The sequence below is a fragment of the Wolffia australiana genome, chromosome 2, assembly GCF_029677425.1.
Source record: "Wolffia australiana isolate 7733 chromosome 2, ASM2967742v1".
In the NCBI taxonomy this organism is placed as follows: domain Eukaryota; kingdom Viridiplantae; phylum Streptophyta; class Magnoliopsida; order Alismatales; family Araceae; genus Wolffia; species Wolffia australiana.
In genome coordinates, this window is record NC_135836.1 from 8,238,355 (window position 1) to 8,253,477 (window position 15,123).

Sequence of the window (15,123 nt, forward strand, 5' to 3'; positions counted from 1 at the left end):
AAATTTCAAATAATTTCAAATAATTAATCATCTGTACAACTCATTCCAAATCCCAATTAAACATATGGTGATTTTTCGATAAGTTATTTTTTTTGGCAAACAAGAAATACCAATATTCTCATTGATATATATCATTGTTATTTTGTTTTATGCTATAACTAAAAATACTTCTCTTGGGACCAGAATTTACTTCAGTGAAATTTGCCATATCCATGAATTCTTTTCTCCCACTCCTAAACAACTCAGATCCCACTCTTGTAATTTTTTTTAATGACTATGGAGTCTATAAGAGCTTCTATGCCTCACTAGTTATTTTGTTATTTCTTTTTGATGAATTTACGCATTATGGTCCCTCAAGTAAAGTGTAAAATTACACTGAATGATAATTTTTTTATATATATTTTTCTTGCAAACAAATGAAATTTCCCCTATTGTTGGCCATTAATTACAATGAACATGATAGACTTATAAATGAAGTCCATGAATATGTATAATGAAAAGATGAGTTATGAGGAGATCACTGCTCTTTCAAATGTACTTTTAGTATTCATTTTTGAAGTACACTTTATAAGGACATTAAAATAGCTAGAAATAATAACGTTTAGTAATCATATGATGATCATTGTATATTGGTTAGTCATTTGTGTGGAGAAACATAGGTTATACTGGTAGACTATCATTGGGTAAATAATTCCCTAAATTTCTCTGTATGAATCTTAAATGATGTTACCGGTATGGATAATCAGGTTGATTCAAGTGATGGTTGTGTAATGGGTCCTTAGACCCTAGCCACCATAGATGTCTTATGGATGAACGGTTGTATTTTTAGTATGATGACCTATGAGTCTCTTATCATCACATTTCAATTGGTCATAACTTGGATGTAGGATATGGCCTATGAAGCTGACTGTGTTGGCAAAATGGGACCATGCTCCCTTCGTATGAGAGTAATGGACAAAGTGATAGTGAAACAATGAGGAGGATGTTGAACGGGTGTTTTATACCTTATCTCTTCTATTTTTATGAATCCAATTTTTATACTCCTGGTTTCACACTCATCACTCTTCTCGCACTGAGATAGCATTTGTCCTGGTTCAGGAACCAACCTACTTGGTTCCGTAGTCTGTAAAAAGGGTAACATGGACTCAGGATGATATTTATCCTAAAGCGCATGGATCAGCTCTATAGATAGATTTCTAGAATAGAGTTGGCTTCAGCTCTTATGTTGAGTTATCTCCATGAGCACCTTAAAGTAATCATTTCTGCCTCAGCATGTTAATAGGCATCTGAAGATCCTGCATCTCCTATATTTTTCCAATACCCTGATAGATCGTTCTTACCAATCTTAGTTTTTCAAGCTGAAATGTAACTATTGCAGCCATTTTCTAGAGCTAGCATTGGATTCTCCTAGATGATTCAGAAAACATCTATCACAATATTTTAGATCTGCTCTATCACCAGCTTTTTATTATTGAACATAGATTCTATTTTCAAAACACTTAAAAGGAAATACCTTACAACAGAGTGGAAACTTTAACAGATTTGTAAAATAACTCAAAGAGTTCAAATTCAAATAAAGTTTTGAATTAACATTCTAGAAAAAGTTACAGAGAAATACATATTCAAAGTTATACTGCAGTAAAACTTTCCAGGTAATTTTTTAATTGTATACAATAGAAAATAATATGGAGATATAAATTCAATTTTGAATGAAATATTAATTTGAACGTAAAATTTTTATTTTATAATGTAGACAATACTGAAGAATATTTATTTAATGTAAAGTATTTTTAATGTTTATACCAAGTTAAATCTAGCATCTAAAAAATTAAAAGAAGAGATAAATTCATTATTAAATTACATTTCATGGATGACTAAATAGTAAAATTTTCAAACTAAAAATTATCAAGAGCATATTATTTTAGTTTGCTGTAATAAATAAATTAAATTTATGATTGACTTTGTGGAGTTATTTTCAATTAAAAAATTATTTATATTTTTTATTGAAGCCAGCCACAATTTACATTTAATCACAACATTCAATAAGGTTCCTAAAAAGCAAACTATCTGATGTTAAATCAGAATGCCGAGGAATGAGCTATAACAGGTTCAGTCAGACTGCAGATTAAATCAAAATTTTAGGTTCAATCACACGCCAGAATAAAAGAATCAATATACATAATAAAATATTAAAAATGGGAAGGACATTTGTGAAGTAGAAAAATAGAAAACAAAATTGGACAAGATGGATGATTTTTTAATGAAAATTTAAGGGAGATATATGATAGATAGGGAATCTAATTGTGTGTCACTAAAATTCCAAATATATATATAGAGAAAATAGTTAAAATCATCTATAGAGAGAAAGTAGATAAGAATTTAGGTTAAGTTTTCAGGGAATTTTGGAAGGGATCTAAAAATGTAAGATATGTAGAGAGATAAGGGGCATGATGGAATATTTTTTCCTTTTAATGTTGATACTAATGCATTGTAATGCTCTTGATCCCAAGAGCATTACTCATGATCAACTGGCATATTCAGATATGAACGACCAAGAGAAGAGGTACTGAATTCTCTTTCGGATAGGTTACGAAATAAAGGAGAAGGAAGACTGGAATGCAAAGGTCTATCTATTCTCTAATTCACCCGACCCGATAGTATCTTTTTTGGAAACGTCAAGTGCCAAAGTAACTGAATGAGCAAGTCGCCAATTTTATCTGAAAGTAAGATAACTCTTTGTTGCATAACCTAAAGTCGAACCTTCGGATAACTTATTTTGATCATGCCTTGGTGTTTTCCATATGTTTAATAGGAAGTCAAAACACTAGGAAGAAATTTACAATTTGAATCCAAGATGCAAGGAAATTTTTGACTGTTTCATTCTTGGTTTACTAGGGTTGGTGTTCTTCCTTCATGTTTTCCTCCCTCTTCCTGTCCCTTTTAATCAAACCCGCTTATGGATGGATAGAGGGTCAAAAGATGAATCACCCTCAAAATTTGGGCTCAATGAGAAGGTTGTATATCCAGATATCGTGATTTAAAGTTGGCTTAATCTGGAAGATTTCTATCTATCCTTCACACGTCATCAACTAGATGTGGATCCCCAGAGTCATTCCCCTTTCTCTATGGATCAATAATTTTCTGCCAGATGCCATGCAAACAGAATTCAAGAAATTTCACAAAAATGAGAAGGAATAATTTGTTATGGAATCTTGCAATCATGAGATGCCACATGGTATTTCCTTCTCCAACCAAATTATGGTACCTGTATAAGTGCTTAAAAATATCACAATATTATAAATATAAAAATAACATTATTATGGCACCATTTTAACGCCATAAAGGTGCAATGTTTAACTAAATAAGATTGTGGGATATGGACCCAAGGATTTTAAAAATTGCAGCAAAGCTCTAATTTATGGAAAAAAGGCTCTAATTGTGTCATATGTTCTCATATGCTCATGGGTCAGGGAGATTTATTGTAAAAAGTTAAATATTTTTTAAAAATTCACATTTCCCCACGGATCCTAAAAAAATCATCCAATCATCACAGTCATTTGAAAAAAGGATGCTATGGAATTGTGACATTAATTTTGTCATATGTATCTATGGAATAAATAAAACATGATACAAATATGCTCATTTTGCCATCCCAAATTGTAATGCCATAATGATTAGATTTGGATTTATCGAATGATTGACGTAGTCAATCATCGGACAAAATTGGCCAAGGATTGAATGATACGTGCCAAGACATCATTAGATTTGGATAAAAAGTATAATAAATGCATTTATTAAATCTGAAAACATTTCATGACTTTGAAAATGAAGTTATCAATGAATTCATTACCATCAAATTCTGGAAAATATAGAAGAACTCTGAAATTTTAAATAATTGAAAATTTATTATCTGACTTGTATAGTTAATTTCTTCAGGAATCAAAAGTCTGAGAAATATATTAGATGCCAAAAATATAGGAAAATAAAAAATCACACTATAACCTATGTTAATCAATTTTAACCATGACACCAAGCAAATAAATTCATTGATGTAGATATTTATGTAATATGCACGACATTCCTATAATAATTTAGATGCTATGAGATCCATTGCCTACAGATAAACCATAAATTGGGGTTAATTACATCCTTTACGGTTTATAGTTTATAAAACCATATTTATAATAATTTGTACACTGATAGAGTAAGGGTCGAGTCCATAGGGACAAAATAATGAATGAGTAAAATTTATCTTTATTTTAATTTTTAGGATTTTTATATGTTTTTAAAACATAAATTTAATGTATTAAAATAAAACAAGTGAAAATTAATTCAAACTAATTCTAAGATGATGTGAAAATAATTTTCCTGTTCAAAATAAACTATTCAAAAATTTTAAAAAATTCTGGGAATTTTAATGGTTATTAATAATTGATTATGATTCAATATTAAGTTGGCGCTTTGGGAACATCAGGTGATGGCTGATGGTGGTGGCGTGAATGGAGTGGAGGAGAAGAATTAAATATCATCGGAGATTGGGACAGATAATGGTAGATACTCATCGACAAATAGTAGAGCACACAAGTGAGATTAATTAACTGTTGATAGTGTGCCAGAGATGGAGGCGAATACATGCCAATGAGTGTCAAATTTGGATGTGGTATGTGTGATGGTGAAAACGTAGGCTATCAAGGATAGGAAAATGATGAAGATGTGAGTTACTAAAAGACGGACATCACACTAACCTCATCATCATGTGCCCAATGGGCCAAGTGGTGCTTTTTCTTCATGTGCCTTTATTTGATCGTCATACCTTCGATTCTTTGCTCGTTGAGAACAAAAGTGGATCCAAACAAAATTATGAATTAGCAAACTACTCTACTAATCATAACTAGGAATCAAATCTAAGGGTGCCTATTTTAAAAGTATGGCGGACTATATTTAAAAATTGAGATGGTGGATAGACAAAGGATGGAAAGATGAAATTACCATCAAAGTTTTAGCCTGAAACTCCTTCCAGATCATAAGATATCATCATTTTAATTTGGTGCAATCTGAGCAGTCCAATTTTTTATCCTATGATTTGTGTGATGGATCGCTTGTGTAGCACAGAACCCCATGAGTGGAAGAGTAAAAAAAATGTTTAAAATATTTTAGTAAATTCAAAATTATATTTTAGCCCTATCATATTATTTTCTTGATGAATTTAAGGCAAAAAAATTCTGTAAGGTACCTGCAAGTCTGTAAAAACAAGAATATCATTCTAAAATTTTAATAAACCTAAAAAACTGTAAATAAATAGATAAAAATGTTCTCATACTTGTACAGTTTTTTTATTCATGCAATTAATGTCCAAAAATTATATTAAAATACCATAAAATCAAGAAAAATCAGAAATTAATTCCTAAAGTCCAATAAAACATTCTAAGCTTTAATAACATGCATATATGATCATTTCAATTAAAATAAGCCCATAAATGCATAAAATTACTAGTAAAATTTGTATGATATTAATGACTATCACCAAAATGCCTTATCCAATCTCCTTGATCAATCGTTTCCATCACAACTCACAATTCAATTAAGAATCTCATCGACTTTCCTTTTGGATAGCTCAGCTTCTCCATTTGCTTATAGATTGTAGGGCATGAGAATCTATTGGGCACACCAAATCTCATTAAAAATATATTTTAATTTAATTGTACTAAAATGTTAGCCACTCTCACTGATAATAGGCATAGGATAACCAAATACAGTAAACATATTTTTTCAATGAAAGTAGTAATTATTTTACCATCATTACATCTAATGGCTATGGCTTCTACCCATCTATAAAAACATATCAACATACATTTTAATATATTCAATTCCATGAGAATCAATGAAGGGTCCCATAAAATCAGTCCACTATATCAGGGATTTCTAATTCTATGACGGATGTTTATAGCATATGCTATTTCTTAGTCAAATTTAAAAGTTCTTGACATGGCAGGCACTATAGATAACTTCATGGGCATCTTAAAAAATGAAGGCCAAGAAAATCCTCTTTTGAGTAGCCTGTTGATAATGCATAAGTTATTGGGTTATTTTTGTGCAATTTACACATATTTATGCATTATAATATTTATAAATGCATTTTATCAACCTTTAATTAACTCAATCTGATTTTTTGGGTGATATTCTGATTTTTTGGATTCAACAGTATTTTAAGGAATTTTCTGACATCATATTCCTAAAGAAATTAATTTTCTGTTTCAAAATGGATTTTTATGAATTTTTTGACATTATATTCACGGAAATATTTATTTTCTAAGTCAAAAAATATATATTTATTATATTTTTATGACTTAGTATTATTTTTTAATGACTTAGTATTATTTTTTAATGACTTATTAAGGTATTTTGGCTTTGAAAATGTGCACACCATAGTCACCATTTGATTCATTGAATGGCAACCAATCAAAAGTGTCTGCAATAATTTGCTACAATATTCATTGTTAAAAAGGTGTGATTATGGCATTGCAAATCATGATGCAATAAGTCCCCAATAATTGACTAGCATGTTTCGTTTATTTTATTCCCGATGTTGACATGGACCAACAGAGAGCAATCAGAATTAAATCACAATACATGTAATGCAAAAATTGAGAGAGAAAATAATAAAAAATATGTTTAAACATCAATATTTGCAGCAGTACATGCATACGAGTAACTCTGGCATTGGTTGAAAACATATGCATTGCTGATGTAGCATGCAAAAATGCATCGCCACGTCACACCATCATTGATGATTATTTTATCTTTACTGATGATAATGACACAAGTCAATGTTTCATTGAAAAGAACAAAATGGAAGATGTGCGATGTGGTTCACAATGATACCTTGGCATGTCACACAATGAATACTTCATAAAGGATTTATTTTGTCTTTTCCTTTTCGCATTTACACATGGCACTCTAGGAGCATGTGATCAAAGAAGAAGAGGTGATCCTGCCAATCATTAAAGGATTGATGATTGGACACTAAATTGTTAATGGAATACGGGGAAACGCCACTGCTAATTATAAGGACAGAGAAATATTAGGTGGCTAGGATTCCTCAACTTTAAAGCTTGAAATTTTTAGGGATGCTTCCTCTTCACCCCTTATTTCCACTAATTCCTTCTGATCTATAAATAGAGGCATTGATCCTTGTCAAATTCATCCTTAAAATTTTTTTCTACTCATGTGGGCTGATTAAAAGATAATGAGTTCCTGAGATCCATCAAGCATGTTCTTGGTGTCTTGAGTGTATGGGAAGAGGGGATGGAGAAGATGCGGAGCTTACCTGCAATCACAAATCATTTTGATCTTAGCAAAAAGATCTAAGATAAGCATCCTCTCTGTATGTTGTTATTTGTCCACATCATTATTAGATTTAATCGATTTTAATGTCATATTGTCTCATGTTTGCACACTCTCTCTAAGCATGTCTTACCATTTTCACGTCACTACCTCATCATTACCTCACTCATTTGACTCACTCTTGGCGTCATTTCCATGCAACCCTCTTGTCCCTATCATTTCATCCTTGCTCTCACTCAATCTTCTCAAATCTTAATTATTACCATCAACTATCTGCTACAATCATTTTGGCTATATCACTAATTATCACTATGTCACCTTGCATTTCTCATCCCTCGACTTCATATTATATATGTATATCATATCATCATATTAATCACTATATTAAGAATATTAAATCGTTAATCAACATTCTCTATGGGGATGATCCATACTTTAGTGAGTACATGTTTATACTTTTATTGAGCAATCTAAAAAGCACAAATGACGAATTCAAATCCCAACTTTTGAGGTTATTAATTATAAGCAATTACCTTTGATGAGAAGTGGCTTCCACCAGCACGTGAGTGAAAAAACTTGGGGCCCTTCATTTGTTCTTTTAGAAGACATCTCAGGGATCTTCATCATTGTTTCTACTATCATGTTTCCTCCTAATATGAGATCAATTTTTTACAAGAAACTCCTTCTCATTAGATGTCTATTCTTGGGGAATTTATCTTGAGAAAAGAAAAATATCTGCATACCAATAACGTCTTACCCTAAATGGTTAGTAAATGGTCATCGTAAAATTCTTGTAATGGGATACAATTTGTATCCCTAGATTGCCCTATCTGGACACTCACACTTGATGATGATTTCTCATGTTGGTCTTATTGGGATCACTTTCGAGAGAGATTCCATACACAGACTTGGTGTGGACACATCAAGCATATGATGATTATTACTCGTGTCTTGTTCTTCCTTGGAGATTCATGCACTGTGGCCTCCCTACTAATGACCTGTATTGATCACTCACTTAGTTCACACTACCATTGTTGTCCAATCTATCCTCAAGCTGAGATTATGGAACACATTTTCTTCCACAATGAGATTTCTATAGACTCATGGTACCAATTTACTCACTAATGGCATCCGCTCTTATGCGCCCATACCGCGCTAACACCGATAGAGTGTTTTGATGAGATCTTTATCTTGTCAACACGCTCTAAACTGAACCCTTATCTACACATCACCATAACATACTTTGTATGGGAGCTATGGAAAGGGCAAAATTCTTATCGTTTTGTAAGGTCTCCCATGAGAGCATAGGACATCATGCAATGGGTCAAGCAATGGCTACGGAGAACACACCATCTTGTACCGCCCATTGCCTGACGCTCCCCACTTACATGCAATATACTTCACACCTAGAGAATCCCGATGGCTTTCACTTCCATCACCACTCGACTATAGATTGTCCATTCGCATCAACCATTAATAGGCTTTCTAAAGCTCAATGTGGATGGTGCGGCCAAAGAGAATCCGAGCCCAATAGGTGAAAGTGGTATCCTACGAGACCACACAAGAAGTATCATTTTTGCTTTCTCATCTTTCTATGGAGTACATACTAACACACTAGCCGAAGCTATGACAATATGTGATGGCTTGCTCCTTTGTGAGTAGAAAAATCTTAACAATATCATCCTAGAATCGAACTCAGAGTTGTTTGTCAACATGCTCTGTGTAGTTTCATGCTCCTAGTGGCATCATGCAATGTCACACATGCTTGGCCAGCATTCATCATCAGTTATGTGAGGGGAACCAAACAACGGATGCCCTTGCCAACTATGAGGTATGCTCTCCCACTCCTCGTCATACATCACTTGGCAAGACCTTCCTCAGGCAACTCACGTCATGAATAATGATATTTTTTTATGCCTCCATACGAATGACTACGAGATTGGCCATGCTCATTAAATGAGTGAGACTAAGCGCTATCCATGTATGAATACTTAGAACACGTGTAAAGACAAGTGATATTCATATTATAGTTTCATCACAATAGACTAAGTGGAATCACTTATTCATGGAATTCATCACAAGCATCCCGCAAGCATTATAATGAATTATATATATTTTTAATGAACACAGGACGAGGTGTGAGATGTGTGATTGGCTTGGGGGAGAGATATATTCATCACTTTACTTCTTGCTTGATCACATGAGGGCTGGTTCCGATTCCCTTCTCTATTCTCTAGATATTCTATTATCTTTAATATTTTGCATTCTACTCCATTTTTGTCATGTATTGTTGTGTCATCATGTCTTTCATCATCTAGATCATATATTCACCAAATATTTGGTTAGTTACATGTGTAAATTAAAATTGAGGTTGGGAGTTACTTTGAAAATAATTCTTTATTTCTGTTCCTTTCTAGGTCTCTGATTGGATGTGGTTGTTGATGAGGATGGTGGGGCTCTTTAACAGACAAATCAGAAAAGAGAAAAAAACTGGTTGGGCTGATGACGGGGCATTGATGTGGCTCGTGGGTGTACCATGGTGAGCTCTAGATCACAATGGATTTGTGCCATCACAGAGGAAGGCATACAGAGATGGATATCAATCCCAAATATGGTAATTGGCACCCCCAATCTCCGCCCGCTTGAATCAGGGCGATTCATGTAATCTGCTAATCTCCATATGGTAGATTTCCACCAATTTATTATACTTATATTTGTGGATTGAGCTAGAATACCTTACTGAAATCAATTTCATCGTATTTTAGTGTATGAGACTCTTTAAGGCATTTTAACAAACATCTAATGGGCAACACCGATTTTAACTTATTTTATCCCAATTTTATATTCTAACAAATATTAAAAATACCTATTATATATATATACCTACAGAAATAATATATTTATTTAAAAATATATATATACCTAAATTCCTCTTAAGTAATCTTCATAATCCTCATGCCTTCTCTTCTATTTTCTCTTACTTCGTCCCTCTACCAAAACTCCTTAACTCTTCTAAAATTAAATAAAAAATATTCTCTCCATATCTTCCTAGTTATATCTAATTATATAGTTTGTTATGAATTAGTTAATCCCTATTCTCCTACCTATCTCGCTTACTCTTGAACTCTAAGCACATATATGTATATATATATATATATCTCCTTCATTAATCTATATCTCAAAAAATAATCCATTCTTCTCCATATATATCATAATTATTATCCCCTTCATTTTCTTTCTTCTTCTCCTTACCTCCTATTAAGGAAATTAGTCCTATTAAGTAACTCCTTACATCTTATTGGAGTAAAGTCTTATTCATTGTCTAACTAAATCTTAATGTCCATCGTTATTATATCTACTATTAATTAGATAGATAACCTTCATGTTTTCTTTTAAAAATAGTATACCTCTTCTATCTTACTAATCTTATATACCTCTTCCACTGCCTATCTTGGTATCATCCATTATTCTAAAACTATAAATTTACTTCATAATCTTACTTTCTTACTGTCTTGAGTATCAATTAAAAATATTAATCATAAGAGGTGATATCGTGATATTGTATTATCACTATCTCAACTCTCCCTTTCACTACTTCTGTCTATCACTGCTTACTAGTAGTTATTATTACATATTATCCTAATTCTCCTTAACTATAACTCAACTGTTAAATTCACCTTTAAAGACCAAACATTGTGGGGAAGACCTCGCTCAGACTATACATTTGAGTGAGTTTTCTAAAATTATGAAGTTTCTTGATTTGGGGAAACTAATTTACAACGACACTACCATTGACATTATAATTTGCTTCAATCACAAACATGGAGAAATTCACATTAGAAACATTAGATCTATCCATAATGTTCTTCATGGACTTAGTGAGTTTTTCCATATATTTTTTTTCCCATTTTTCTAATGTTTTTGTTCATACCTTCCATCTCAATCTTTGGCTCCATCCATACCCTTGACATTCAAACGCCTCCTCATTCTAATACTGAATTGTGATCAGTTTGATTTATTCCCATGTGATGTATGCCATTTTCGGTCAATTTCTCTACTAATCATCAAGCTCACCAGTGTATCTATCTAAGAATGTGCCTCCACAAGTTAGGTCAAGCCTATTCCCAGGAAATTTTTTCACTATCATAAAAATATGCATTTTTGTGCATTGGGATTTCCACGATGAGGGGATTTCCTATTAAGGTCCCCAAATATTTCCCATGCTTGAATAAATGAATAGTCTCCTCGCACAAGAATTCTAACAGCCATCCTAAAAGTATCAGTCTTCGATATGACTATAGTATTTTAGAAAATACATTTTTATTTTGTCCCAAGATTCAAATTGCACACCTCAGTTTTTCAACAATGATTTAGGTCTATAATTTAATGAGTGACATTCACATAATATTGATGGATACTACTGCTATCTGTTTAAAATAATATCGATTAGGGATATTCTGTTCATAAACCAAAAAAATGACAAAAGTTTAAAGGGAGTAATCAACCTTAAAGTTAATCCCTCCCATTAATGGAGCACGAATAGAGCTACTGACCGTGCTATATATGAGATCATAGTGTTTTTGCATGCTGAGGATTTTCAGCTAGCAATCTCTCATCATAATCCCTTGTTGGGTGGGTAAAATCTTTGGGCGGGCATACCCTGAAACTTTAGGTCAAATCCATTTTTGGATCACTTTTTTCGGGGTTAATCTGACCCTCTTTCCATTCATTTTTTTACATTCAAAAGCATTTTTTTGCTGAATCTGCATTTGATTTCTTCGATCTAGTATTTTCTATAAATGTTAATAACAATCGAAGGTCAGAGGAATACCTTCTTAATTCTTCTACGTTTGAAGCATTTCTACACTATAAATATATCAAAATATAAATAATAAATATTGCTAACTTGATGATACCTGTTCCTTGATAGTGGTGCCAGTTGATAAACCATAAATTGGGGTTCATTACATATGTTGAGAATTTTGAAACTTTAAACAGTAAATCTGTCCAAATAAATTCTTTAAACCACTATTAAGAATGACATTTTATTATGATAAAAATATCAATCTGAAGAAGAGAATTTTCAGTTGAGGAGTATAATATATCAAAGTATAAATAATAAATATTGCTAACTCGATGACACCTGTTCCTTGATAGTGGTGCCAGTTGATAAACAATAAATTGGGGTTCATTACATATGTTGAGAATTTTGAAACTTAAAACATTATATCTACCCAAATATATTACTTTAACCACTATTAAGAAGGCATTTTATGATGATAAAAATATCGATATGAAGAAGGGAATTTTCATTTGAGGAGTAACATGCAAAGTTTTTGGTGAAATTATAAGAAAATAACTGGGAAATCATGTATTAGAAAGATAATTCCTTCAAGCACAAAAATATCTACGAAACCATGCATTAAAAAGAAAATAATAGGTTTAGGTTTTTTCCAAGAACAGATACCGTCATTCCCTCATTACACAATATACTACTTGGTTAATTGCTTATTGGGCTGGCCCTTCTGGCGCCTAATGGGCCTATGTTTGTGGTATATAAATGTATTTTCTTCGTTCGCTGATAGCAAAGTTAGGGTTTCGGCGCCGCGACAGGTTTGCATCTTCTACCTTCAGCCACCGATCTCACGCGCCACCGCCGGCAGCCGCCATGGGTCGCATGCACAGCAGAGGGTACGAAATCGCTCTTTCTGAACTGTATAGTCTTTGGTTTGATTTGCCGGATGTTGATTCTTCGAACGGGATTTAAATCTTTTTTTTTTTTTTTTGATTGTTGTTCTTCGCCTGTTCTTGCCGCAGTAAGGGTATTTCTGGATCAGCCCTGCCTTACAAGAGAACTCCGGCCACCTGGGTCAAGACCTCCCCCCAGGATGTGAGTTTTTTTATCAATTTTCTCACACAATCTGATATTGCATCGTGCATTGTTCTCTGAGATTTGGATCGGCTGAAGGTTGAGGAGAGCATCATGAGGTTCGCCAAGAAGGGGCTTACGCCGTCCCAGATCGGCGTAATCCTTCGTGATTCGCACGGTATTGCCCAGGTCAGGAGCGTCACCGGTAACAAGATTTTGCGTATTCTGAAGGCTCAAGGTAATATAAATTGTGCTTATTCTACTGCGAACTAGTACCGTGATTTCTGCGATTAATTGTGTTTTTTTTTGGGATCGTAGGTCTTGCTCCTGAAATCCCGGAGGATTTGTATCACCTGATTAAAAAGGCCGTGGCCATTAGGAAGCATTTGGAAAGAAACCGGAAAGACAAGGACTCCAAGTTCCGGTTGATTCTAGTGGAAAGCAGGATTCACCGACTTGCACGGTACTACAAACGGACGAAGAAGCTCCCGCCCGTTTGGAAATAGTAAGATTATTCTGGTCGATTGACTCAAAACAATTTGATATTATTGTTTTTGTACAATATTTTCAGTTTAGATCATAAACGTTTTTTGGTAATCGGCATTATACATTTAACGAAATGAAATTGTTAGAAGATTATAGGCTAGATGACGTATGATACCAGGGCGATGTTGGAGATCTTGGATTGATTTGTAATTGGTATTAAATGTTCTTAGAGGGTACAGAAATATTGTATATGGTTCTATTTTTTCATGTATGCACTGTTCCCGGATTTTTTTTGAATTAATGACTCTATTGTAAATGGCTCTATTTTTTGGATTGATTTTTTTTTCAATTATGCACTGTTCCCGAAATTAGTAGTGCCCGAGTCTTTATTCGTCGTTATCACTAATAATAATGTAACTTTAATCATTTATTTTTTTCGCTAGTAAGTTCCTTGAGGTCATCAAACCCTTCGATAAATAATCGAACTGTTCCATCTTCCCTGATTTAGAAAGAGTCTCTGTTTATGCTTCTTTCTGCAAGGGAATGCAAACATATCATTAATTTTGAAGAAATTCTCTTACTCCAGAACTCAATATCTCTATCCTTGTATTATTTCTATATCTTATCTTTGATGATAATGTGTGAATCGGTTGACACCACCCAATAGATTATAAATAAAACTCCGACTCGAATTATTATCTCAGAAATGCACCATTTTCCCATTAGTTTAAAAATATTGAAATTTTTGTAATGTAAATTGTCAGACATTTAGATTAATATTTTTGATGCTTTTCAATTTGCAGCGAGTCTACCACCGCCAGCACCCTGGTGGCGTAGAACCAACCGGATCGCAACGGATGGCCCTTCTGTTCTTCAGCGAAAATTAAGGTTTCTCATTTAATCCAGGTGTAATTCCTCTCTACGTAGTCGAAGACAATCCGATCGTTTCAATTTTGTTATATTCTACTTGGTTATTTCACCGAATTGTAGCACTAAACTTCCCTCTACTTTTTTGTCGTCTTCAATTCAGCTTCGCACAAATGATACAATTTAGCAAAACGTAATTTATGTTCGAAATTAGTTATTCTACAAACCACGATCCAATTTGAGAAATTTCATTGCACTACATTATGAACTCGAATTTTTCATGGAGAAGGGTTTAAAGGGTTTGAAATCACCATCTTTAACCTATATTTCCATATTGGCTCTCCTTTTCTCTTTTTCACTGAAATTCTCAATCTCCATGCCCTCTCAATCCACTACATTATGCTTCGTCATTAAAGGGATGACATAAGGGTTTGTAATAATAATTGGTAAATCGGCAAAACAATGTCTTTAAGTTATCAAGGTCTCAAGTTTAAAACTCATTTGAATAAGTGCGCATGAGAAATAGAGTTTGATAGAGGACGAATAACTAGTGGCGA

The 15,123-nt window shown here is 33.2% G+C and overlaps 1 protein-coding gene across 1 annotated transcript; it reads left to right on the plus strand.

Annotated features, from left to right (window-relative positions):
• Positions 1 to 12,899: 12,899 nt before the first annotated feature.
• Positions 12,900 to 14,724, plus strand: LOC144716707 (small ribosomal subunit protein uS15-like). The gene is made up of 5 exons (XM_078591920.1): positions 12,900 to 13,035; positions 13,162 to 13,234; positions 13,313 to 13,451; positions 13,532 to 13,718; positions 14,503 to 14,724. Exons 1-5 carry the CDS (start codon positions 12,905 to 12,907, stop codon positions 14,534 to 14,536), a joined length of 564 nt encoding a protein of 187 aa, XP_078448046.1. The 5' UTR covers positions 12,900 to 12,904; the 3' UTR covers positions 14,537 to 14,724.
• The last annotated feature ends 399 nt before the right edge of the window (positions 14,725 to 15,123 follow it).

Bases quoted from the DNA above. Each gene is read 5' to 3' on its own strand.
- LOC144716707 (XM_078591920.1), top strand. From the start codon at position 12,905: ATGTATTTTCTTCGTTCGCTGATAGCAAAGTTAGGGTTTCGGCGCCGC. The intron at 13,452-13,531 runs GTAATATAAATT...TTGGGATCGTAG, and splicing joins GCGTATTCTGAAGGCTCAAG to GTCTTGCTCCTGAAATCCCG. The intron at 13,719-14,502 runs GTAAGATTATTC...TTCAATTTGCAG, and splicing joins CTCCCGCCCGTTTGGAAATA to CGAGTCTACCACCGCCAGCA.